The sequence below is a fragment of the Typha angustifolia genome, chromosome 13 (assembly GCF_048772165.1).
Source record: "Typha angustifolia cultivar Huaian chromosome 13, ASM4877216v1, whole genome shotgun sequence".
Lineage (NCBI taxonomy): Eukaryota > Viridiplantae > Streptophyta > Magnoliopsida > Poales > Typhaceae > Typha > Typha angustifolia.
The window spans coordinates 5,135,442-5,159,985 of NC_133251.1; the positions used below are offsets into that span (position 1 = coordinate 5,135,442).

The window sequence follows — 24,544 nt, forward strand, 5'->3', positions numbered from 1 at the left end:
ATATATATATATATATGTATGTCAATGTAGTAGTAAAGATGTAATAATGGAGGGAATGGAATAAAAAGGGATACATACACTTTCACCCTCTAAAACTGTGGTTCCTTTTCTTTTACTGAATGACTCCTTCCAAATTATTAAAAAATAGTTAAAATAGTCCTTCCATTACTTATCTGTTAAAATACTCCTTCTCCCTCCCAAACCCATTGGGCAGCCTTTGGGCCTACTCTTCATGTTACCTCTTGTCCATCTCTCTCCTTCTGGGTTACAAAACCTTACCTTTGCACTAGAATTCTTTGTTAATAGATTGACTGAAAGTTTTAGATCACCCATTTCACTTCTCAAGAATAAATTAGTCTTTTTTTTCTCTCTCTCTCTCTTATCTGATCCATGAATCAAACCAAAATTTCTACTCCATTAAACTAACTTCCAATCTCTTCACAAAATACACTATTTATAAGGGTAAGTTTTATGACTAAATTATTTGGGTAGTCAAATAATATATGTAGAAAAATTTATTACTTAATATATTAATTAAGTTTTACAATTTAATTGCAGTGTTTAATTTCTAACTGTAAACATGAGTAAAGGATAAACTCTGGGCGTTTACAATTGAATTATATTTAAAATTTTAATTTATAATAATAGAATTAGAATATATAAATTATGTTCCCTCTATAATAATAAAATTATATTAAAATTTTAAAAAAAAAGTATTTGTATTTAAATTACAAAATCCGTTCGGTAAAGTCGCAAGTTATTTTAGGAGGTCGGTGGAGGGGCGGAGCTTCGGCTCAGAAATGGCGACCATACGCAGGTTCGGCTGCGACGATCTCCTCCGCTTCGCCTCCGTAAATCTCGACCACCTCACTGAGACCGTACGATCTCTCTCTCTCTCTCTTAATCTCTCTTCCACTCTTCCCCCACTTCCCCTCTCTTTCTTTTGTCTGGCCATCATTATTACTATTATTTCACTTTGACCTCTTGATTCTCTTCAAATTTTGTGACATGGTAAGCATATTTCACCTCTCTGTATACGAATCAGTTCAACATGTCGTTCTACATGACGTACCTTGCTCGCTGGCCTGACTACTTCCATGTCGCGGAGAGCCCCGGCAACCGCATCATGGGTTACAGTAAGCACTTTTTCACCTGACCCCTTTACTTCCTGCAATTTTGGATGATTACTCGTGACTGTGTGGGAGATTGAGAGGCGGCTTGCATCCAATGTGTTGGAGAACAGGGAGGGTGGGTTGCCGTTATTTTTATTTCAATTCATTGCACCGCTGTGTCTTTCAAACAGACTCTATTGGAATTTATGTGACAAGGAGCCATACTGCCCTTTGCCTTCTTCATTTGGACTCTCTTCTTCCATCTGCCGAAATTTGTATTTGTGTGCTGCTTTTCTTGAAAGCTGTTGACGCTTGAGATTGCATCGTATTTTGATAAGCTGATAATGACAAAAGCTTGTTTAAGAAGTTCCCTTGGAAGATGTGTCGGAGAAGATCATTAAGGAGAATTTAAGGTTCTTAGGAAAGGTTGCATATTAAGGTGTCTAATAGCATTTCATTGGGTTGATGCATTGGAGTAAGTTGTGAAGAACCTCATAAATGAAGTCTTTTATAGTTTCTTTCCGTTCTATATTTTAGAGTGTCTTATGGTTCGACGTCCGTTACCCGATCTGGATCGAATGCAAGAAAGCAGTCTATGCAGTCGGGGGAAAATATTCACCAGATGTTCTATTGTAGACGGAAAATTATGAAACTAGGGGTGGTCGATCTGTAACTTCTTAATCTACATTTTTGGTATTTACGCCTCTCGCAGATTTTGATTGCAATTGGGACGAAAATACGTAAAAACGGAGATGATGGTAGAAATGATGGGTGATAGTGATGATGAGGTGAGGGATGATAATGGTGATAGTGTGGATAGATTGTGGTGTTTAGGGGATAATAATAAGGGGGGAAAAGGGGTCGAGATCTCAAGGAGGAGGGAGAACTCGATAGACGAGGGAGGTTAGAGGATCATCGATGTCGAGATGGCGCACGACTAGGACTTAAAAGAAAGGGAAGGAAGATTAGGATAGAGAAGAAGGAAAGAGGATAGAACTCAATATTCATTCATTATGATCCTTTATGTTGCTATTCATATCTTAAGAAGCTAACCTAATAAGCCAAAATGATAAATAATACCTCTAGAAACAATGAATTCTCGCCGACCGTGTTCGAACAAGCTTGAGCGCGTTCGAACGCGCATTTCGCGTTCGCTGTCGATGCGAACTTATGTAGGCGTTTGCACGCGGGTGTTCGAACGTGACCCTCTCACGTTAGAACGCGACGTAGAGAATTCTTATTTTTCTGAAGAAAACAATTAAAATAAAATAAGAATAGACTCCCATAGGATGTATTTATGCTCGAGACGACTCGGTGTGATCCGAATCACATCAGAGTGATTATTAGGATGGTAGGATCTAATATTCGGTAATGATTTTTTAGTTTAAACTTTACACCGCACAATATAACAGTTAAACACTTGAGGGAGGAGGACTATGGAAAGAAAAGGAGAAGACAAATTACCCTTCCAATAGTAAGAAGGAAGTTTTCATACCTTCATAAAGGACCTCCCTTTTTGGTGGAAGGAGGAGATAGATCATGTAAATTCACGCTTTGTAGGTTACCCTTATGAGTTCCTTTAATTTGTAGTAAAATATTGAATTTGGGAAAAGTGTTTGTTGAAAATTAGAAATATAAAATAGAAGTGATGATCATTTTAGGGTGGTTCCACAAGTTCTACTCTTCTATGGTTCACTTTGTACAAACTTCATTGAATTTAAGATAAAATATGACCAAGGTTCCCAATTTCAATTGATTGAGATCCCACCCGAAAACCAGTCTATCAATTGGTTTTGGTGAGATATCGATCGTTCCTAATCATTATTGGACCAAATTTGGTCGAATCAATCAATACTGCTTGATTTGGGTTAGTGAAATAGGTCGGATCCACTTGGATCCAAACCAAAACTGAACTTGGGATATCAATTGATGATGCCCCTATGTTCCTCCAGCTTCCACATATCTTCTCTCTCTATACTCCAGCAATCCACCCTGGTGAATTCCTCCAATGCAAACCCGTTGAAGTAGACGTCTGGCAAATGCCTCTCTGATAGATGCAGCTACATTGCACTCTAATAACCTCGACTAAGTAAGTCCTCACTTCGAGAGGGAGTGTGCGAGGGAGAAATAGAGAGAAAGACACTAAGAGAGAGAGAGAGAGAGATAGCATCACGTTTCAACCGAAACTGGGATATTTCGTCTAAACATTTCGCATTTTGGGTCTATCCAATTTGAAACTACCCCCATAACTTGGATCTGACAAAAAACAACCCTAATAATAATTTTTTGGTGTATCTTTTAAATTCTAAGCTGGATTTGACTTGAATCCAATTTATACCTAATACATATCAACCTCATTGTTTTAAATGCTATTAGATTTTGTGTGATGCATTGAAAAATAAGATAAAGAAGATTATTTATCAAAAGTATTTCAAAATTGATACAACAAAACTAGAATCAAAACCATAGAAACTGACTAAAATGTTTTGTTTTTTTAACCAAGCCGAATTAAAACCGAAACCGAAACTTTTAACTATGAGAGAAAGGGAGAGAGAGTGCGAGACAGGGGAAAAAGAGAATTCTTTTTCTGAAGTGAGTGACAAATGAAGTGAGAGACATGGTAGAGAGATATGAGGAAGGAGAGTGTAACAGAGAGTGAGGCGTGGCAGATAGATAGAGGTTGAGAAAATAATATTTTTTAGTTCTTAAACATCATGTTGGGTAATCTGTATTTTATATCTATTTTTTATTTTAAGGATTTTTCTTGTATTTTAAAATAATGTTTGAAACGTTTACAACTTTACATAATAAAAGGCTAGTTCGATATCGAAATGCTCGATAGGGATTGTTTTATTTTTGTATGGCAGATCCTGGTCAATCATGATACTCGCAATATTGAATATGAGGAACATTTTTGGAAGAATAGATTGGCGCAATTGACATTATGCTGGCAAAAGATGGTTATTTGGATTAGAGAGCAAGCATTAACATCAAATTGGTATTAACTCATTAGTGTATCTTTTATGTTAAAATGCATCTATTACATCTAGGTCCTCAAAAACCCCAAACCTTAATGCATGGGCATGCTAAGCTGTCCCAGTCAAGGCATGGCATTGGCATATGTTTTCAGGCTATGCCAATGCCATGCCTTGACTTGACAATACATGTTTGATCTATTCTTATCTGTTTGGCAGCTGGTGCAAATTCTCTTTTCTTTATGAGTTTGCATGTACTCTTGTCCTTCCTTTTGTTCTTTTACATAAGCTATCTTGGTTGGTATTGGTTAATATATTCTAATTCACTTTTTGTTTTTATGGTTGTAAAAATTTAGATGTATGAATGTTATGTAGTTTAGGTTGTGTGTTCTGTACAGAAAAAGTGCAAGCAAAATTGTCATATGTTACAACTTACAGGACACAAGTATTACATGGTTAATGCTTTTCTATTTTATTAACTATTTAACTCTCTCCAATAAATAAGAATTGACTTCTGATGGATGTAGTCATATTCTATCGATTGCTATATTTATCTTTTTTTAACTCTAGCACCTTTATACATTTGGTTTGCTCAACTCCAAAAAGGGCCAAAGTGTCGTAGATTTCACATGTGGAATTTGGAGGATTAGACTAGCATCGCAGCCAAGAGTTGTGCCAATAGAAAATGTGTCAAGGTTTACTTGGTATGTTGGTCATGACAATCGAGCTATTTCAGAACCCCATTTGCTTATTGGTGCTTGATCATCATATCGGGATCTAGTTCTTGCTTTATTGAATGCATCTACCATCTATCATTTTCTATGAGAAATTGTATATGTTATATTAATATCTAGTACAAAAAGACTTCAGTTTAATACCCTAACCTAATATAGTACTAAAAGTGAAACACCCAAACCTCCAAATACACGTGTAAACCACGTGGGTAAATCCTCCCACGTGGTGCATCACATGACCTGTCAGCACAAGGATTTCACAAGGCACACAACAGCACAATTTCACCATAAATAACTCAACTAATGGAGTCCGGATACAAGTTCCACAGGCCACAACAAGCCTTCCAAATATACATCCAAAATACTATGCTAAAGTCCAAAAAAATACAACGTCATCATCATACCCTCACAGGGGCTTAATACAACTAACATACGTACTGAAAAGAAAGAAAACGGCTACTCCTCGCTACCCGCACCTGCGTCCCCTAGCTCTGAAATAATACCGCCACGAGGGGTGAGCTTACAGCCCAGCGAGTAGGATCTATACAATCTAAAATGAAAAAAAATCCCTAGACACACGTATGTATCTAAACACTAGGTAATGATATCGCTCGTTCGCTTAAGTAAAAGTCCGAAGAAATATTAAGAACGAAAGCAGAGATGAACGCCAAGATTTTAACGTGGAAAAACCCAATCGGGAAAAAACCACGGATTCAAACTCGGATCAAAACCAATCACTATAATAGTAGCAGTTACAAGACTGACTCACAAAACACCCCGTCGATCCAAACGACTTTGTTTCTCTCAGTCTTGATCGCTAGAACCCACGATTCACTGTTTCTTGTGATTGAAGTCCAACCTCAGTAGCCCTCGAGATTGATCTTTCGTCTAGATCACCCTTAAGATGAAATATTAAATTCTTGTAGATGAGTGGAACATTGTTAGTTGAAGAATCGATGTAGCCTCAAGAAGTCTCCTTCAATCATATTTCTTCAACTTCCTTGAGATAGGGTTTCACAATCCTTATATATGATCTTCAAGATAGAGACAAATCCGAGTCTTATCCGTACTCATGAACTTCAAGATAGAGCCAACTCCGAGTCTTATCTGTACACATGATCTTCAAGATAGAGCCAACTCCGAGTCTTATCCGTACACATGATCTTCAAGATAGAGCCAAATCCGAGTCTTATCCGTACTCATGATCTTCAAGATAGAGCCAAATCTGAATCTTATCCGTACTCATGAAAGTCCAATATTTTTAAACTTTGTTGGTGCGTTCGAACGGGCTCGAGTGCGTTCGAACGCGACAGCTTGAATTCTTCAGGTTGCATTCGAACGCGTTTGTGAACGCGGCTCTCTGTCTGTGTGAACGCAGTGCCCGCATTCGAACGCGTTTGTGAACGCTGCTCTCTGTCTGTGTGAACGCAGATTTCGTGTTCGAACTAGTTTGTGAACGCACCGCGTTCGAACGCGTTTGTGAACGCGGTGTGAACTCAACAGCTTTTCTCCAATAACCTTGCAATTCTTCAGACCAGAGATATTCTAGACTTGTGTAAAGCTCATATACATGTAAAAAATACACTTAGAATATTTTGTACACAATTGCTAACAAATAAAAACCTAACATAAAATAATGACATTACATGTGTATATCCAATATATGCCTATATTTGCTAATGATAACGACATGCTTATTGAAATGACTTACCACAATTTACTAAGTCAATGCAATTGATAAAGATTACTAATCACTATCCTGGAACCTGCTAGTTCCTAAACATATTATGATAAGTTCACACAGGTATGAAGCTTGAGACAATCTCTTATTCGTACACATCTCAATCATAGGTTTTACATGTTATGCATAGCAATAAAATAGTAGTTTAGTCATCTCATGTCTACCAAAGCAATAATCATACTTATCATCGCTCACCGAGCTATTCACCACACAGGGTAAATACTCTTACGAAACAATTATCCATCATCACATACATCGAGGGGGGATATATACACATCTAGCGGTAATGTCACCTACATGTGTATGGCGACACTACAAGTGACCGGTTGTCTGTGGCCATCAGACTCAGGACCCCGGTCGTAAGCCCATATCTCACTCTCTCTAAATCATCACCGCCCTCGGCGGGAGAATCGGGAGCCCTCGGCTCATCAACAGACGCCCTAACTCTGCGTCGTCGGATACCGCTAGAGTTATATCCCCACCTCACAATCATGTTCTTCTATCATCATAATCTAGTCCTAACTATGCAGTATAACTACCTGAACGCCACACAGGCTTCCCGACCTCAGGTGCAAAAGGTAAACGGGGTTATAGGGTCCAAATGGTTCCCAAAGGGCTAGGCTAGAGGTATTGGGTTAGGCTCAAACTTAACCTAATAGGCAAGGGGCCAAGGTGGGCTGCAATTGGACTGCAGCCCACAAGTTTGGCCGAAGTGGGCTGGGTCCAACCACAGCCCACCAGAGGCTTGGTTGGTGGGTTGCGGTCTGCAGCCCACCTAACCCAAGCCTAGTGGGCTGGGGTCTGGACCGCAGCCCACCAAGGGGCTCGGTGGGATGCGTCTGACCGCAGCCCACCAAGGCTCGATGGGCTGCGTCTGACCGCAGCCCACCCAGGGTTCAGTGGGCTGCGGTATGACCGCAACCCACAAAGGAAAAGGGGGAGGGGGTCACGGGGGGTTAAACAACCCCCCCCACCCTCCCTCGGAATTCCTCTTCCGAGGGAGGAGACGAAGGGAGGACGGAGAGGCTGAAGGGCTGCGACGCTGGGGGCGCGACACGAGGCCGACGGTGCTAGCGGCAGCACGGGGACAGCGGCGGCACAGCACGAGGCTGAGAAGGGAAGAAAAAAGGGGAGAAAGGAAGGAGGGGAGGAGAGCTTACCGGAGGGGGGGGGGGTCGGCGAGCTCGGCGGTTGTCGGCAACCACGAGGGAGAGAGAGGAGAAACGAGGGGCTGCGGTGAGGGAAGGAAGAGATGAGGGAGATGGGGAAGGATGGCGTGCACGGCAAAGGAAAGGAAGAAGAAGAAGAAAAGGGAGGGCAGGGTGGCAGGGTGACAGGCTCGGCACGTGCGCCAGTCAGAGGTTTTTTTTTTAATTTTTTTATTTTTTTTAATATATATTTTGGGGTGTTACAACTATCCCCAACAACAAGGAATTTCGCCCTCGAAATTACGCACCTGAGTCGATAAATAAATGAGGGTAGGTAGACTGGATCTCTTCCTCAGGCTCCCATGTAGCTTCCTCTACTCCATGATGCCGCCAAAGGACCTTGACCAGCGGTATGACTCTTCTCCGGAGCGTCTTCACGCATCTATCAATGATCCGTACTGGTTGCTCCTCATAGGACAAGTCCCTTCTTAGCTGGATAGGTTCTTCCCTCAAAACATGTGACGGGTCATATATGTACTTCCTCAACACTGACACATAAAATACATTATGAATCTGTGATAGCTTTGATGGCAAATCCACCCGGTAAGCAACCGGTCCTATCCGTGCCAAGATCTCATAAGGACCTATTTAACGAGGGCTCAGTTTGCCCTTCTTCCCAAACCGAAATACCCCTTTCCACAGCGAGACCTTGAGGAAAACTTTGTCCCCGACTAGAACTCTAGGTCTTGACGTCGACGGTCAGCATAACTCTTCTGTCGACTCTGGGCAACCTGTAAGTGTTCCCGTACCTTCCGCACTTTGTCCGCGGTCTCCTGTATCAGCTCCGAGCTCTCTATCTTCCGTTCCCTCACTTCATCCCAACTGATAGGTGTTCGACATTTCCGTCCATATAACGCTTCATAGGGGGGCATCCCAATGCTGGAGTGATGACTATTATTATAGGCGAACTCAATTAGGGGAAGGTGTCGGTCCCAACTGAGTCCGAAGTCTGCAACTGAGGCACGTAGCATGTCCTCCAAGGTCTGAATCGTCCGCTCTGACTGACCGTTAGTCTGAGGATGATAGGCAGTGCTGAATTGCAATTTGGTACCCAGTGACTTAGCAAAATGATGCCATAGCCTAGAGGTGAACCTGGGGTCACGGTCAGAAGTAATGGAGACTGGTGCCCCATGGCGAGCAAAGATCTCATCCCGGAATAAAGTGGCTCGATGATCCATAGAATCAGTGGTACTGACTGGGAGGAAGTGAGCTGACTTCGTCAATCGATCCACAATCACCCATATAGAGTCCTTTTTCTTCAAGGTCTTCGGCAGACCCACCACAAAGTCCATGGTGATATGCTCCCATTTCCACTCAGGAATAGGTAATGGCCTAAGTGTCCCAGCCGGCCTCTGATGTTCAATTTTGACCTGCTGACAAATCAAGCATCGAGCTACAAACTCTACAATGCTCTTCTTCAATCCTGGCCACCAAAAGTATCTACGAACATCATGGTACATCTTCGTCTCCCCAGGGTGCACACTGTAAGATGTCTGGTGGGCTTCCTCTAAAATCTCCCGACGGAGTCCGCCCACGTCAGGTACACAGAATCTATCTCCAAACTTCAGGGTTCCCAATCCATCAAGGCAAAAACCCTTTTTACCTGAGTCTCGAACCTGCTGGAGGACTTGCAGTAAATAGGGGTCTTCTGCCTGTGCAACTCTGATCCTCTCCGCTAGAGTCGGCCTCACAGTTAACTGGGCCAGCAGTCCAATACCCACATCTTTGTCTATGATGTGCACGTCCATCTTCTACAGTCCTCGAAAGATGTCCTGCTGCTGAGTAATCAAACTAGCCAAGTTCCCCATCGACTTTCTGCTTAAGGCATCCGCCACTACATTTGCCTTCCCAGGGTGGTAGTTAATAGTGCAGTCATAATCATTCACTAGCTCAAGCCACCTGCGCTGTCTCATGTTCAGCTCCCTCTGGGTGAATAGGTACTTCAAACTCTTGTGGTCAGTGAAGATCTCGCACTTCTCCCCGTAAAGATAATGCCTCTAAATCTTCAGGGCGAACACTATCGCTGCTAGCTCCAAGTCGTGGGTAGGGTAGTTCCGCTCATGGTTCTTGAGCTGCCTGGATGCATAAGCAACAACTCCGCCCTCCTGTATGAGCACACAGCCCAAGCCTGAGTATGAAGCATCACAGTAGACCTGGTAGCCTCCTCCACTGCGAGGAACTACAAGGACGGGTGCAGATGTAAGTCTCTTCTTCAGCTCTTGGAAGCTCTCCTCACAATCCGCTGTCCATTCAAAACACTGATCCTTCCGGGTTAGCTTAGTGAGGGGACTGGCAATTTTCGAAAATCCTCCCACAAAACGCCGATAATACCCGGCCAAACCCAAGAAACTACGGACCTCCGAGACGGTACTCGGTTGCCTCCAATTGAGAATAGCAGTGATCTTGGATTGATCAACCCGGATGCCCTCTCCTGAGACCACATGCCCAAGGAACACCATCTCCTCCAGCCAAAAATCACACTTGGAGAACTTAGCAAATAACTTTTCTCTCCTTAGCATCTGTAGTACTAAACGAAGGTGCTCTTCATGCTCCCGTTCTGAGGCAGAGTAAATCAAGATGTCATCAATGAATACCACCACGAACCGATCCAAAAAAGGGCGGAATACTCGGTTCATCAAGTCCATAAAGATAGCTGGTGCATTGGTCAAGCCGAAAGGCATAACCAAAAACTCATACAGCCCGTACCGGGTACGGAAAGCGGTTTTTGGGACATCCGCTTCCCTAATCCTCAACTGATGATACCCAGATCTCAGATCGATCTTCGAGAAGACGCGCACTCCACGCAATTGATCAAACAAGTCCTCAATGCGAGGCAATGGGTACTTGTTCTTCACAATCAGCTGGTTCAGTTGCCGATAATCAATGCAAAGGCGGAGGGTACCATCCTTCTTCTTCACAAACAAGACTGGAGCGCCCCAAGGAGATGAGCTAGGCCGGATAAGTCCCCTACTTAGTAGGTCATCAATCTGCTCTCTCAGTTCTTCCATCTTCGGAGCCATACGGTAGGGTGCCTTGGAGACTGGTCCCGCCCCCGGGATCAGGTCAATGATGAACTCAACTCCTTTGTCTGGGGGAAGCCCCAGAATGTCCTCAGGAAAAACATCTGGGAACTCCTGCACCACTGGTAAGTCAGTCAGGGTTTGGGTCCCAGCTGACTCGATAGACATGATTGCCACCAACTGTGATCGGTCCACCTGTCGATCCTTACACAATCGACACTCAATGCCATCATTAAGCTGTAAGATGACCTCCTTGCTGTAGCAGTTGATACTGGCATGGTAGGCGGCTAACCAATCCATCCCAAGGATTAGGTCAAAGTCCTGCATCTCGAGGGGTAGGAGGTCCGCCTTAAAGTCCCACTCGCCAAAAGTCAAGGTGCAAGAGCGATAAACATGGCGGACTTCCAGGAAATCTCCAAGTGGGGTGGCTATGACTAAGGGCTCCACAAGAGGTCCCGGCGCCACATCCGCATTTTCCAGGAAGGATGTAGAAATAAAGGAATGGGTGGCTTCGGGGTCAAATAAAATCCTAGCGGTGTGTGCAAATAAAGTCATAGTACCTGCCATTACGTATATAAGCCTTAACTAAAAAATAGGAAACACATTTTCCACAATATGTAAATTTGCACATGGTTAGGAAGGAGGATCTAATATTATGTATGAATAGGACATACGTAAAACTTAAAACAAGCTTAATTTACTCGGTTACCTGTGGCCACGTCATTGGATGCTTCGGCATCCTGCAGGGTCATAGCAAAAACCCGGCCGGTACGTCCGCCTCGCCCTCTGCTAGGAGGTCCCGATCGCGCGCCCCCACGACCCCTACTCGCGGCAGTACTGGCTCCCGATGCTCCAGATATAGCAGGCATGGTAGGAGTGGCTGGCGCTCTGCCCAACAGGGGACACTGCGTGCGGATATGCCCGGACTCTCCACACTGGAAGCAGGTAACACGAGCCCCGAGGCAGTCACGAGATATGTGACCCCTCTTGCCGCAAGCAAAACAAACCCGACCCTCAGGGGTAGACGGTCGTGCAAAACCACCACTGCCCGCACTGCTCGAGACTGCTGCTGACCTCCCGCCACCAACTGAAGGTCGGGCCCTACTTGGCCCGCCTGAACCCTGAAGGCTGGGTCTACTCGGGGTAGCACTAGATCCCGCGTCACCCGCATAAGGGTGACACCTCGGTCGTAGGAAGGTCCCACCAGAATGGCCTCCACGTGGACGCCCATCAAAGTGGCCCGTACGACCCGCTGCCCGCTCCTGATGCTGTGAGCGCTCCTCAAGTAAGTCCCTCTCCGCTATCCCCGCATTCTCTACCAGTTCTGCATATGTCAGGTTCTTCACCATGTTCACCTGCTTGCGGATCTCGATTCGGAGGCCCATCTTGAACTGGTCAGCCCTAGCAGTATCATCCGGTATAACTCTAGGGCAGAAGCGGGACAAGGCATTGAATCTGTCCTCGTACTGAGCCATTGTCATATCCCCCTGCCTCAACTGGGTAAACTCCCTCGTCAGCTCGAAACGCAGGGATGCAGGAAAATTTTTCTGGTCGAAGGAGTCCGAAAATGCCCTCCAAGTGATGTACTCCCCAGCCAGGCGATCCGGCATCAGGCGCTCAGTGGCTCTCCACCACTCTTCCGCCTCCCCACGGAGAAGGAAGGTGGCAAAGGTCACCTGACGACTCTCCGGGCACTCAAACGCAGTCAGGATCTTCCGTACATCCACCATCCACCTATTAGCCTCCATGGGGTCTGTCGTGCCGCTGAACAAAGGGGGGTTAAGCTGCATGAACCGGTTCAGCGACCAGGCGGACCCGCCTCCAGTCTGCTCGGTTGGAGTAAAATGCCCTGACGGCTCCCTCGGTATGTGCATCCCAGATATGGCTGCCGTGCGCTCTCGCACTAACTCCTCGATGAGCCTCTCTTGCTGTCTGACAAGCTGTCCCAGGGCCTCAATATTAGCTGAAGCACCGGCTGCTGGTTTGTCGACGGGGGCTGGAGCCCGTCCACGACCAGTCGCACGAACAGACCGAGCACGTCTAGGCGGCATTCCTGCTAAGTTCAAAGCAGTTTAGCTCTTAATTCACAAGTATAGCACAAGTCGTGAGTGACTCTATTATTCATTACTCCTACTTATTCATTATTATTATTCATTTCCTATGTATTTGAATGATATCTAGGAAGACTTGCCGGATTTATGGTGAACCTGGCTCTGATACCAAGTTGAAACACCTAAACCTCCAAATACACGTGTAAACCGCGTGGGTAAATCCTCCCACGTGGTGCATCACATGACCTGTCAGTACAAAGATTTCACAAGGCACACAACAGCACAATTTCACCATAAATAACTCAACTAATGGAATCCGGATACAAGTTCTATACATCCAAAATACTATGCTAAAGTCTAAAAAAATACAACGCCATCATCATACCCTCACAGGGGCTTAATACAACTAATAACGTACTGAAAAGAAAGAAAACGGCTACTCCTCGCTACCCGCACCTGCGTCCCCTAGCTCTGAAATAATACCGCCACGAGGGGTGAGCTTACAGCCCAGCGAGTAGGATCCATACAATCTAAAATAATGACATCACATGTGTATATCCAATATATGCCTATATTTGCTAATGATAACGACATGCTTATTGAAATGACTTACCACAATTTACTAAGTCAATGCAATTGATAAAGATTACCAATCACTATCCTGGAACCTGCTAGTTCCTAAACATATTATGATAAGTTCACACAGGTATGAAGCTTGAGACAATCTCTTATTCGTACACATCTCAATCATAGGTTTTACATGTTATGCATAGCAATAAAATAGCAGTTTAGTCATCTCATGTCTACCAAAGCAATAATCATACTTATCATCGCTCACCGAGCTATTCACCACACAGGGTAAATACTTTTACGAAACAATTATCCATCATCACCTACATTGAGGGGGGATATATACACATCTAGCGGTAATGTCACCTACACGTGTATGGCGACACTACAAGTGATCGGTTGTCTGTGGCCATCAGACTCAGGACCCCGGTCGTAAACCCATATCTCACTCTCTCTAAATCATCACCGCCCTCGGCGGGAGAATCAGGAGCCCTCGGCTCATCAACAGACGCCTTAACCCTGCGTCGTCGAGTACCGCTAGAGTTATATCCCCGCCTCACAATCATGTTCTTCTATCATCATAATCTAGTCCTAACTATGCAGTATAACTACCTGAACGCCACACAGGCTTCCCGACCTCAGGTGTAGGCCGCTAATAGTATAGACATATATGATACACTCTACCCTTAACCTTGGGCTGAGTGAGTAGGGGTACTGCCTAGTCAGAATTCGACTACTAATGATAGGTGGAAGTGGTGCAGTGTTTATGCGTGTATAAAGCATGTTATAGTCATCATGATCATTACATTCCATATTCACAGCAATCATACATCTATGCAATGATATACCATACAGGACACATGTAAAGCATTATCGTACACATTAACATTCTCATGATACTATGATGAACAGGTTATAAATAACTACATATGCAAAAGATATAACAGGGAGTACCAACTGCATGCATTAATACCGACATTTCCTACAGTATCATGACAGGTATAATGACTGTAATTATGTTATTCTAGATTTGTATAACTCTACTCGCCTGGGGGTCTCCACGGTATGGTAAAACTCGTCAGCTAGTCCGGAATCCCAAAATCTTCCTCACGCGGTGTCAATCCTATTAATTCACGCAAATAAAGTCATACGTAAGATTAGCCAACTAATATAATCAATTATCTTATTAGCGTAATTATGGTTGGCAATTACATGAGTCAAGGGTCTCCTAGGGCGGGTCTTATGTCATCCTATAATTCACATGATACTAGATCAGGCTAATTAAATCAGGTGCAAAAGGTAAACGGGGTTATAGGGTCCCAATGGTTCCCAAAGGGCTAGGCTAGAGGTATTGGGTTAGGCCCAAACCTAACCTAATAGGCAAGGGGCCAAGGTGGGCTGCAATTGGACTGCAGCCCATAAGTTTGGCCGAAGTGGGCTGGGTCCAACCACAGCCCACCAGAGGCTTGGTTGGTGGGTTGCGGTCTGCAGCCCACCCAACCCAAGCCTAGTGGGCTGGGGTCCGGACCGCAGCCCATCAAGGGGCTCGGTGGGCTGCGTCAGCCCACAAAAGAAAAGGGGGAGGGGGTCACGGGGGGTTAAACAACCCCCCACCCACCCTCCCTCGGAATTCCTCTTCCGAGGGAGGAGACGAAGGGAGGACGGAGAGGCTGAAGGGCTGCGACGCTGGGGGCGTGACACGAGGCCGACGGTGCCGGCGGCGGCACAGCATGAGGCTGAGAAGGGAAGAAAAAAGGGGAGAAAGGAAGGAGGGGAGGAGAGCTTACCGGAGGGGGGGGGGTCGGCGAGCTCGGCGGCTGTCGGCAACCACGAGGGAGAGAGAGGAGAAAGGAGGGGCTGCGGTGAGGGAAGGAAGAGATGAGGGAGATGGGGAAGGATGGCGTGCACGGCAAAGGAAGGGAAGAAGAAGAAGAAAAGGGAGGGCAGGGTGGCAGGCTGACAGGCTGACGGCACGTGCGTCAGTCAGAGGGTTTTTTTTTTTTAATTTTTTTTTAATATATATTTTGGGGTGTTACAAAAAAACTTCAATCTACCACTGGCTTAGCATTGCACGTGCCGCTATACTTGTTGTGCCCAACCAAGGTTGGAACAACTTGTGTCTTTGATATGAGAATCCATGACATGATTAGATATGGAAATTAAATTTGCTTGTAGCATTTACCATCACTAGTTTGTGTGATGTGAAAAAAAGGGAACTTATGTGAATTATTAGGTATGCTAAGATACCTAATGAAAAAAAAACGTAATAAATATCCTATGATATGAGATATATCACACGCTAGATATATCACACGCTATTAATAATAATATGTGAAAAGTAGCGTGTGAAAAAAAAATCGCAAACACAAAAGTTTTTATATTGAAAAACCTAATCGGGTAAAAAACTATGGATTCAAACTTAGATCAAAATCAATCGATAAAACTCATAGCAGTTAACAAGATACTTACAGATCACTCGCCGATTTTCACAACTCAATATACCAATCCTTCTTACTTGACCTCACGATACATTGCTTTTCGTGATAAGTTTCTAAACCTCAATGGCTCTCGATGTTGATCCTTCTGTCTCAATGATTTTCGAGACATAGTTTTTTATATTTAATGTAGATACGTTAAGATGAAAACAATTCAACATGTTCCATCTAAAGCTAAGAAATGATCTTCAATGACCTCTAAAATATAATCTCCAAATAATTATCGATGACCTACTCTCTAAGATTAGATTAAACCATTTTATATACTTCTTAAAAATAAGATATAATATTCCTTGAACATTCTTCATCGATTCCCTTAGAGATAAGATAAATATTTTCATAAAAATAAGGTAAATATTTTTTAGAGATAAGACATAAAGATTTCCAAACAAATTTCACGATGTAGCAGATTTTATGAAGATTCGTGACCCCGTTTGTTTGAATGCAAGTTCACCTCATTCGAACGACCTGACTTGAGTCTTTGTATCTTCTAATGGCTAAAGTGCGTTTGAACGGTTAAAATGTTTCTCTGTAAATTCGAACAATTGCTTCGATGCATTCGAACTTTATAGTGGACAGTTGAATGCAAAGTAGTCATTCATATACCTTTTAATATTTTTTCATACTACTCCAATTGTCACGACACCATTTGAGCATTTTAATGACGATTTTAAAATCGTTTCAAACACCTTGATTTTAAAATTAATCTTCCACTTTAGTATTTTTCATTAAATATTTCATAACTTGTACATATGCTTATACACAAAATTTAAACATGATACATGAATAAAACTTATGTTTGAAACATAATTTGTTAATTATATAAGTAGAAATAAAATCTAACATGATGTATACGAAAACTTACCCTTGTAAGATGAATAATTTTGATAGATAACTGAAATAAGTATTGTTTATGATAAGCATGACATAAGGAGAAACAAAACTTATGATTAGCTTGGTACCATCATTTTAATAGTATGAATGATTTTAACCCTCCATTTTTTAAGTGTCAATCTGTCTCTTTTTATTGTGGTATATTCTTTAGTTCTCTATGTTTTGTTATCCATTTGCCAAGCAGTTTATTATGGTACAACTTGTTGCTTCTTCTTTCACTTGATTGCCATGTCGATATGTTTCACAATCCTACAAAGTTGAGAAATTCTTTGTTGTTGGTGTTCTACATTTTTAAAATTACACGTTGAACTTTCTTTGTGTCCCAGAAAATCTGCAGAATTTACTTCTACTATTTGATTGACCTGGACTTGCTAAACATGTTGAATGGGCAAATGTATTTGTTGCAGTTATGGGTAAAGTTGAAGGGCAAGGTGAATCTTGGCATGGCCATGTTACTGCAGTAACTGTTGCCCCAGAATATCGGAGACAGAAGTTAGCCAATAAACTCATGAACTTGCTGGAAGAAATTAGTGACAAGATGTAAGCTTACTGCTTGGCCACTTAACTATTGTTCATTAGAAGTTCCATTACTATTTTATGTCATCTAATATTGAAATTTTAAGTTATTTACCATTGTCTTACTACCTTGAAATAGGAAATTTAATTGCTTCCTGTATCCTACTATAACATAGAGTTGCAGAATCATTAGTTTTGATTGAGATATCTAGGAGATCATGAAGGAGTAAACTGATTTAGTTGTGTTTGTATCTGATGTCGTTAACATGTGGATAACTTTTGTTTTCTCATTGGATTTTCTTCCTAGTTTCACTTCTCTTAAAAAGTTTGGATTGAATATGCTTGGGGCACATCTAAAATATTATGCTCAATAGATTTGGAATAATGATGATTGCCATGTGTAATGTACTCATAATAAGAGAAACGACACTTCTATTTTATATTGCTCTACTATTGCTTGTTCTATTGATATATCACTGATGTGACATATCTGTATGTCATATCTTTTCCATGCTCCGTAGAGGAGGTATTATTATTATTATTTTAATTGTCAAAGGTTGTTTCTTTGTTGTTTTTCCTGGCTATTTATTTTATGAGGTTTACTTTTCCCACTATTCTTCAATTGTTTAGGTTTTTATATTCATAATTTAGTGCATGCCTACTGTCAGACTAAGAATCACTTGACTAGACATAGTTATCTAAGAACATTTTTTTCCCACTTCATGCGAAAGTTATTTTCTTTTCAAAAATTGGAACGCGCTCCTGTTTTCTATGGGTGCTACTAAAAACACTGTAAGAGTGTCCAATTTCTGAATATCTGCCTGAAATAACAGTTTTAGGAATGAGTGGCTGACATGCTGGCCTGGTATTACTTCTCCCAAGAGAATCCTGTATTATTGAATATTTCAACATCAGATAAAAAATCTTTCCTATTGCAATTGTTATCTAGTATCTCTCATTCTCTCTAGGATTCTGGGATTGCACCACCTGCCTCTGTGTTTTCTTATTTTCCTTGTAAGGCTTCAATTTGAAATGAATCATTTGTACAAATATCATTATATAATCTGTATTTAGTAAAAGTGTGTCTACAAACATCCTATTCAGAAGGCAAATTTGGTTCGACATACTTTTAGTTACCATTCAGATTTTCGTAGTTGTCTGTCTTCTCTGGGAGAGCTCTATAATTGTAAATTACATGATTTGTCTTATCTGGCCACCATCCATTAAGACGATGATATCCTAGGGAGCTTACAAAATATGTATTAAATATTTATTTAATAGCAGGATCATTGGAAGATAGCGTAATCATTCATGGATCTAGAGAATAATTGGGAATAAAAGTTGCCTTACTTGTATTGACATTCTAATTAGGTGATACTGCGAGGAAAGCTTGATAAGCTAAAGGCTAGTGGTCCTTCAGGTTTCTCCTGTTCAGTCACTTTCAAACTCCAACAATGGCAAATTTCTTTATCATGATTCCAACTTGTATTTGATTTGCATCGACCTATATTGGTTGTCTGTCAAGCATGGGTAATTTGGAATCTTGGGTCTTGTTTGCTTTGAGTTTAGGAGCTCCTCTTAAACTAATTCAGAGACTTCTAAACTAGTTCAGTAACCATCATCTTTTTATATTTTTCATATTCAATCAAGTTTACTCTTCAAAAAATTAAAATTAAAAAATAAGACTAAGTAATCGAGTTTGGGGCTTAGCTTTAAACCAAGCAAGGCCTTGCAGATTACCCACTGAAGGCCTAAGTTGGTAAAAGAGACTTTACTTGGTTATTTCTGATCTTCTTTGGCCTATCTCATCCTCTTTTTTCCATTCTTTCTTGAGGTGCTAATATACTAGTTTCTTCTCTAGGTCATAAATTTCGTTTAGACTGCATTTTCTTTATTTGAATGGTGCAATTTGTGTGCTTAGTTGTAATTTTATTAATAATCCAAAACTTTCAACATGTTTAAATATCAAAGAGTTTGTACTTGATCTTGTCTACCATGTACTTGTCCACGTTCTTTGACTTCTTTCTTTTGGCATTGCAAGTATTGAATATTTAGCCATCCATTTATTTATCAATCAAGCAGTTATATCATAGTTCCTCCCTGATATAAGCTATCTTCATGTTTTCAACTTATTCATTCAATTTTATTTGGTAACTTTAAGCACTTGGAAGTTGGTAAAGCTTTAACTGATAACCTTGAAGCATCAGACATCATTTAATGCCTGGAAGTTCAAGAAGCATATTAATTGCTCTTACCTTTTCCTTGGTGAGATGAAATAGCACGTTAGAGCATCGAAATTTGCAGAAAAGGGTCCTAGATTTTGGCTTGTAAATAGCCAATATATCTACTTATTTAGATTTGTTATTTTTCATGGTATGTAACATGCTGCTTTATCACCTAGATGCCTCATAAGATCTATCGAATCAATTCATCAGCAAGAATTGAATATTACAATGTGGCTTCTTGATCCAGCCATAAGATTTACTCTTTTTTTTGTTTCAAATAACTTATACAACGTCTTGTTGTTGCTTGCTTGCAATTTTGTCATGACTCATGGTATACACTACAGCATATTGTTGCTAACACTTGGCATAAGTTGATGTACTCACTGACTGCAGGCAAGCATCAAAAGTCTATTGTGTAAAAGCTTGCAACTTGGACCATGTATCTAACCATCCAGTTTACTTGCCTCCTTCCCCTCTTTAAGACACTTAGCTCGTTCGTTTCAGGAATAACTTTTTTCTTATTCCAGAATATAACTCTTTATTTTAGAGTAACAATTTAACACTGTAATAACCACATTCTAAAATATAAATACTATTTTTTAAAATTATATTTTATAACACACATTAACTCGATTACTAATTTATCTTTGATATTTATCTTATCAACCCATTTTATATCAAATCAAAGATACTCATGATAATTTTATAAAAAACAAAAACACATTTTTCTTATCTTTTTCTTCATTTTATATCACATCAAAAGTAATTATTACATTTTTATTTCAGAATACAAGTGAACACAAGAATAGTTATTCCTGAAATAAAAGTCTCATTTTAGAAATAACAAAGAGGACTATCTATTCTAGAATTGATATTATTTTTGAAGTAAACGAGATCTTAGGACTCTCGATGACCACAAAGTAGGCAAGGAGGCATACTTTTTTACATTGATCATTAGTTACACTTGTTACTTTGTTTCTAGTTAATTTAGGTTATTTTTTGGTTATTTTAAATTTAATAAATCAACCAAGTTAGCAGATCATTTATAGGGGTTACCAAAGATGTAGGGGATATTCATATTGAACCCATTAAGTCAAATCAACCTTTTTGAATGGCTCTCTGTTGCAACTTTTTGTTGTTGATCACTCTAGCTAGTTCATGTTTGAAATGCTACATCATATATCAAGGTCATCTATTACTAAGTGATCAATGCATCAAATCAGCACAAATGAGCTTCAGCATACATGGAAGGAGATGGAGTAGTCAGCCAATAATTCAGAGAAAGTTGGTTTTTTTTTTGGGGGTGTTATCTAAGGGTGATTAGCCTATTAGTGTTAGTTCACTTAGTAGTTTGTTCGCACAAGTACCAGATTAATATTTCATCATTTTATCCTATGGATATTAGAGTAACTCATACTTCAGCTGGAGTTGTGCATTAGCCATCTTACAATTGATAGTGTTTGATTAGCTAGTCAAATAAAGAAAGCTGCAAGAGGTCACTTGGTTTGATGTATTTAGGTGGCAAAAATTGACTTGAATTGATAATTCGACACGGTAACCTAGCTTTTAAATGGATTTATATTTAGTGTATTCGAATTATAAATGTATTGACTCGTTTGACCTGACTATTAAATAGGCCATGTTTGTGTTTAATATCTCAATTCATTTAATCTGTTTATGAATCGACTCACTAACCCATTTATGACATGATAACTTATTTAAGACAAAATAACATATTTATGATACGATAATTCTTTTATGATCTGACTAACCTGTTTATAACATGAAAAAACGAAATTATAAACTAAAAAAAATCTATTTATTATTCGAATAAATAATTTATAACTCGAATAATTCTATTTATAACTTGAATAACTTATATAACTTAAGTAACTTGTGCTACCCAATAACTCATTTATGATCTGTGTAACCTATTTAATAAACGAGTTGTTTTTATATTTAGATATTTCAATCCGTTAAATAAAAGAGTGTTATTCGTGTTTGTATTATTATGACCTGTTGTTGCACTTAGATCTATTCGAGGATGCTACATCTACTATTTCCAACTAGATGCTAGCACAAGCAACAACCTTAAATCCATCTCTCTTTCTTTCTCACTTGAGATTGAGAAACTGTTCTTTGACATCCATTCAATTTGTGTGGATATCAAAATACTGCATATGGATCTAGTCTGGCACTTGGAAAGACTACAATTGAAATTCTTAACCAAGAAAATGATTTTCAGATAATATTCTATATCAATAAATGTAGCATCTTCAATTACATCAAACCTAATGGCCTGCAAGAGCTCTACAATGTTCATATCTCACTTTTTAATTCTTCTTCTTTAAGGTTTACATAGATGAAAAAAAAGGTTATACTTTTGTGATGGATAGCATTTCTTCCAGCACAAACATGTTGAGACATTGTATCTATCAGCAGAACCAGATATATTATTTGTGCTGATGCCTTGTTAAGTTAATGAGATAAATTATTAAAAAATGGTGAACTCTATAATGGAGATGTCACATGCAGAAAATTTATCATATGGTGTATAATCATAGCTTCTGTGACAAATTGTAATTTATGTCATCCTTTGTAATTGTTTTAAGTTTTGCTATTTGATTACGCTGTAAACTCTTATACTTTGTTCTCGCATTTAAAAAGCATGATCTTATTAGTCAACTACTTGGCTAGAACTTAATATAACCCATGCACCTCGCTAAATGATCCAAGGGCCTGCTACTTCACTTCTTAGCATAACTATGATATCCTTTTGTATTTCTCAGTGATCATGGGTTCACTTTCTTTTTCTTTTTAATAGTTCTTTAAATTATTTTACATTCCCATTGAATGCATTATATCCACTTTTCCATCTTCTTGTCAGAGTTTACATGTTCTCAGTCTTTGCTCTAATGATTCTGATACTGAAGTTTGAGATTAATTGAGACTGAATCTGCAGTTATCATGGATCCTCTAGGATATTGCTGTCATTGGTGTGTGTGATGATTTCTTTCCCTTTTGCACTGAAAAAAAATAAAAAATGCTTGTCCTTTGCAGGGATAAGGCTTACTTTGTGGATCTCTTTGTCAGAGCATCCAACATGCCAGCCATAAAGATGTATGAAAAGGTATGCTTTCTGCCAACTTTACTTATTAACTTACAACTTTTCTCCTTATTGGTGTGCATATGTTTAATGATGAGATATTCAGACCAATATGCTGTGCCAGATCTAGGCATCATGATTGTGCCTTGGGTTTTTGGGTCGACTCTTGACATATTTTTGATACATACAAAGGATGGTTGTAAATTTACTGCCTAATGAATAGATATTTTCCGAGGTTTGGCATGTCATCTGCCGATGTTCCTACAATGCCTGGGAACACTTTATTCACACCTGAAAGTAACACTCTTTCAATCTGACAAGAGGGTTATATTATTATAACTCAATAAAAGTTGGTAAGGTGAAGGGCCACAACCACAACTTGTGTTTAGGATACATCTAAGAATACACTTCAGTAATGGTTGGCATCATGGTTACTTGATACTACTTCTGAGACCTGAATTGGCTTAAACCGTGGGACCAGTTAATGACTCAGAAGCTGGTGGCATTTGTAATCCAGTGGGACTATTGCCAATAGTATTTCAAACTAAAAGGTTGCTATAGTGGTATTGTTAGTTCAGTCATCTTTTTCTGCAGTTGTTATGACAGGTACTGGATAGAATATCCTTTTCTTTTTCTTTTTCTAATATGCTTTTGCTTTGTATCAATTAGACTTGTCTAAAAATTTCTGTTGTTGTTTTGTGAGCTGTTTAACTACAGCTTGGCTATGTGGTTTATCGAAGAGTGTTACGATATTACTCTGGGGAAGAAGATGGATTAGGTAAGTTACTCCACTATCATTATTATGCTTGTTCTCTTCTTATGGGCCCTTATTGTTGCAGATATGAGGAAGGCATTGTCACAGGATGTTGATAAGAAATCCATAGTACCACTCAAAAGACCGATTACACCCGATGAACTCGAGTACGATTGATCTAAATCTTCAAAGTCACATCCATTTCTATATTGTTCTTCATATTTGCCGATATTTATAGCTTTGAACTACGAATTTGTATCGAGTTTGGCCCTCTACTTCCTTGCCGGGTGAAGGAAGGCATTGAAAACAAAGTGCATTGGATATAAGCGTCCAATTGGTAATGCACTTGTGTACAATTTTTCTCGGATATAAAAACTATTTGTGAGATCTCTTGTTCTAAAAAATATAATGACAAAAATGAGCATCATTAATTGCCTACGAGTTTTAACTTCTTGAGAAATACTTGTCGTCGTTAATAATTATATCTGATATGATAAAATGTTGAAAAATAAATAGAAAATATGTATAGTTGGGAGAGCTTTGTTCTAAGTTGGAGGTGGAAAATGGACGAAGTGAGCCGGCCAAGTTGGGAGTACTCCAATAGCTCACCCGGCTTATCAGCCGCCATAGACCTCGATAGTCTGGACGGGCAGCAGCAACCCGGTCTCATCCCCCCTCCCTCCTCGGCAGCCCTAACTCAAACTTCCTTTGGTAAGTAAATTGGCAGAATTCCTGTGGAGTGAGAATTGTCTTGTATTGATTAAATAGAGGAAAAGTGCAACTGATTGATATTATGCTTTTGGATTAGATATAGTTTCTAATTGGTATCAGAGTAGATAAAATTTAAGGAATGTTTTAAGTTAACTTGTAAGTGATACAAAGGCTCGGGTTACATAATCTCGTGATATAGAAAGAGCCAAAGTTATAATCATATTGAGTACGAGATATTTTAAGCAGTTATACTTTCTTTGTTTATAGGTAACGAAATATTCTCTATTATGTTAGCAGGTGTTAGGATAAAATTAACTCAAGTTTCCTTTAAGCATTAAAAATATAATGTCAGGGTCTAACGATAAATATTCATATGACAGAGTGCAGACTCTGTAATAATATATATCTTATACCTTTAATAATTTCATATGC

General features: G+C 40.2%; 1 protein-coding gene across 1 annotated transcript; it reads left to right on the forward strand.

The window, feature by feature from the left end:
- Nucleotides 1-755: 755 nt before the first annotated feature.
- On the forward strand, nucleotides 756-23,839 carry LOC140775033 (N-terminal acetyltransferase B complex catalytic subunit NAA20). Its single transcript, XM_073118254.1, has 6 exons — nucleotides 756-878; nucleotides 1,046-1,136; nucleotides 17,208-17,340; nucleotides 22,602-22,671; nucleotides 23,365-23,425; nucleotides 23,487-23,839. Exons 1-6 carry the CDS (start codon nucleotides 801-803, stop codon nucleotides 23,576-23,578), a joined length of 525 nt encoding a protein of 174 aa, XP_072974355.1. The 5' UTR covers nucleotides 756-800; the 3' UTR covers nucleotides 23,579-23,839.
- The last annotated feature ends 705 nt before the right edge of the window (nucleotides 23,840-24,544 follow it).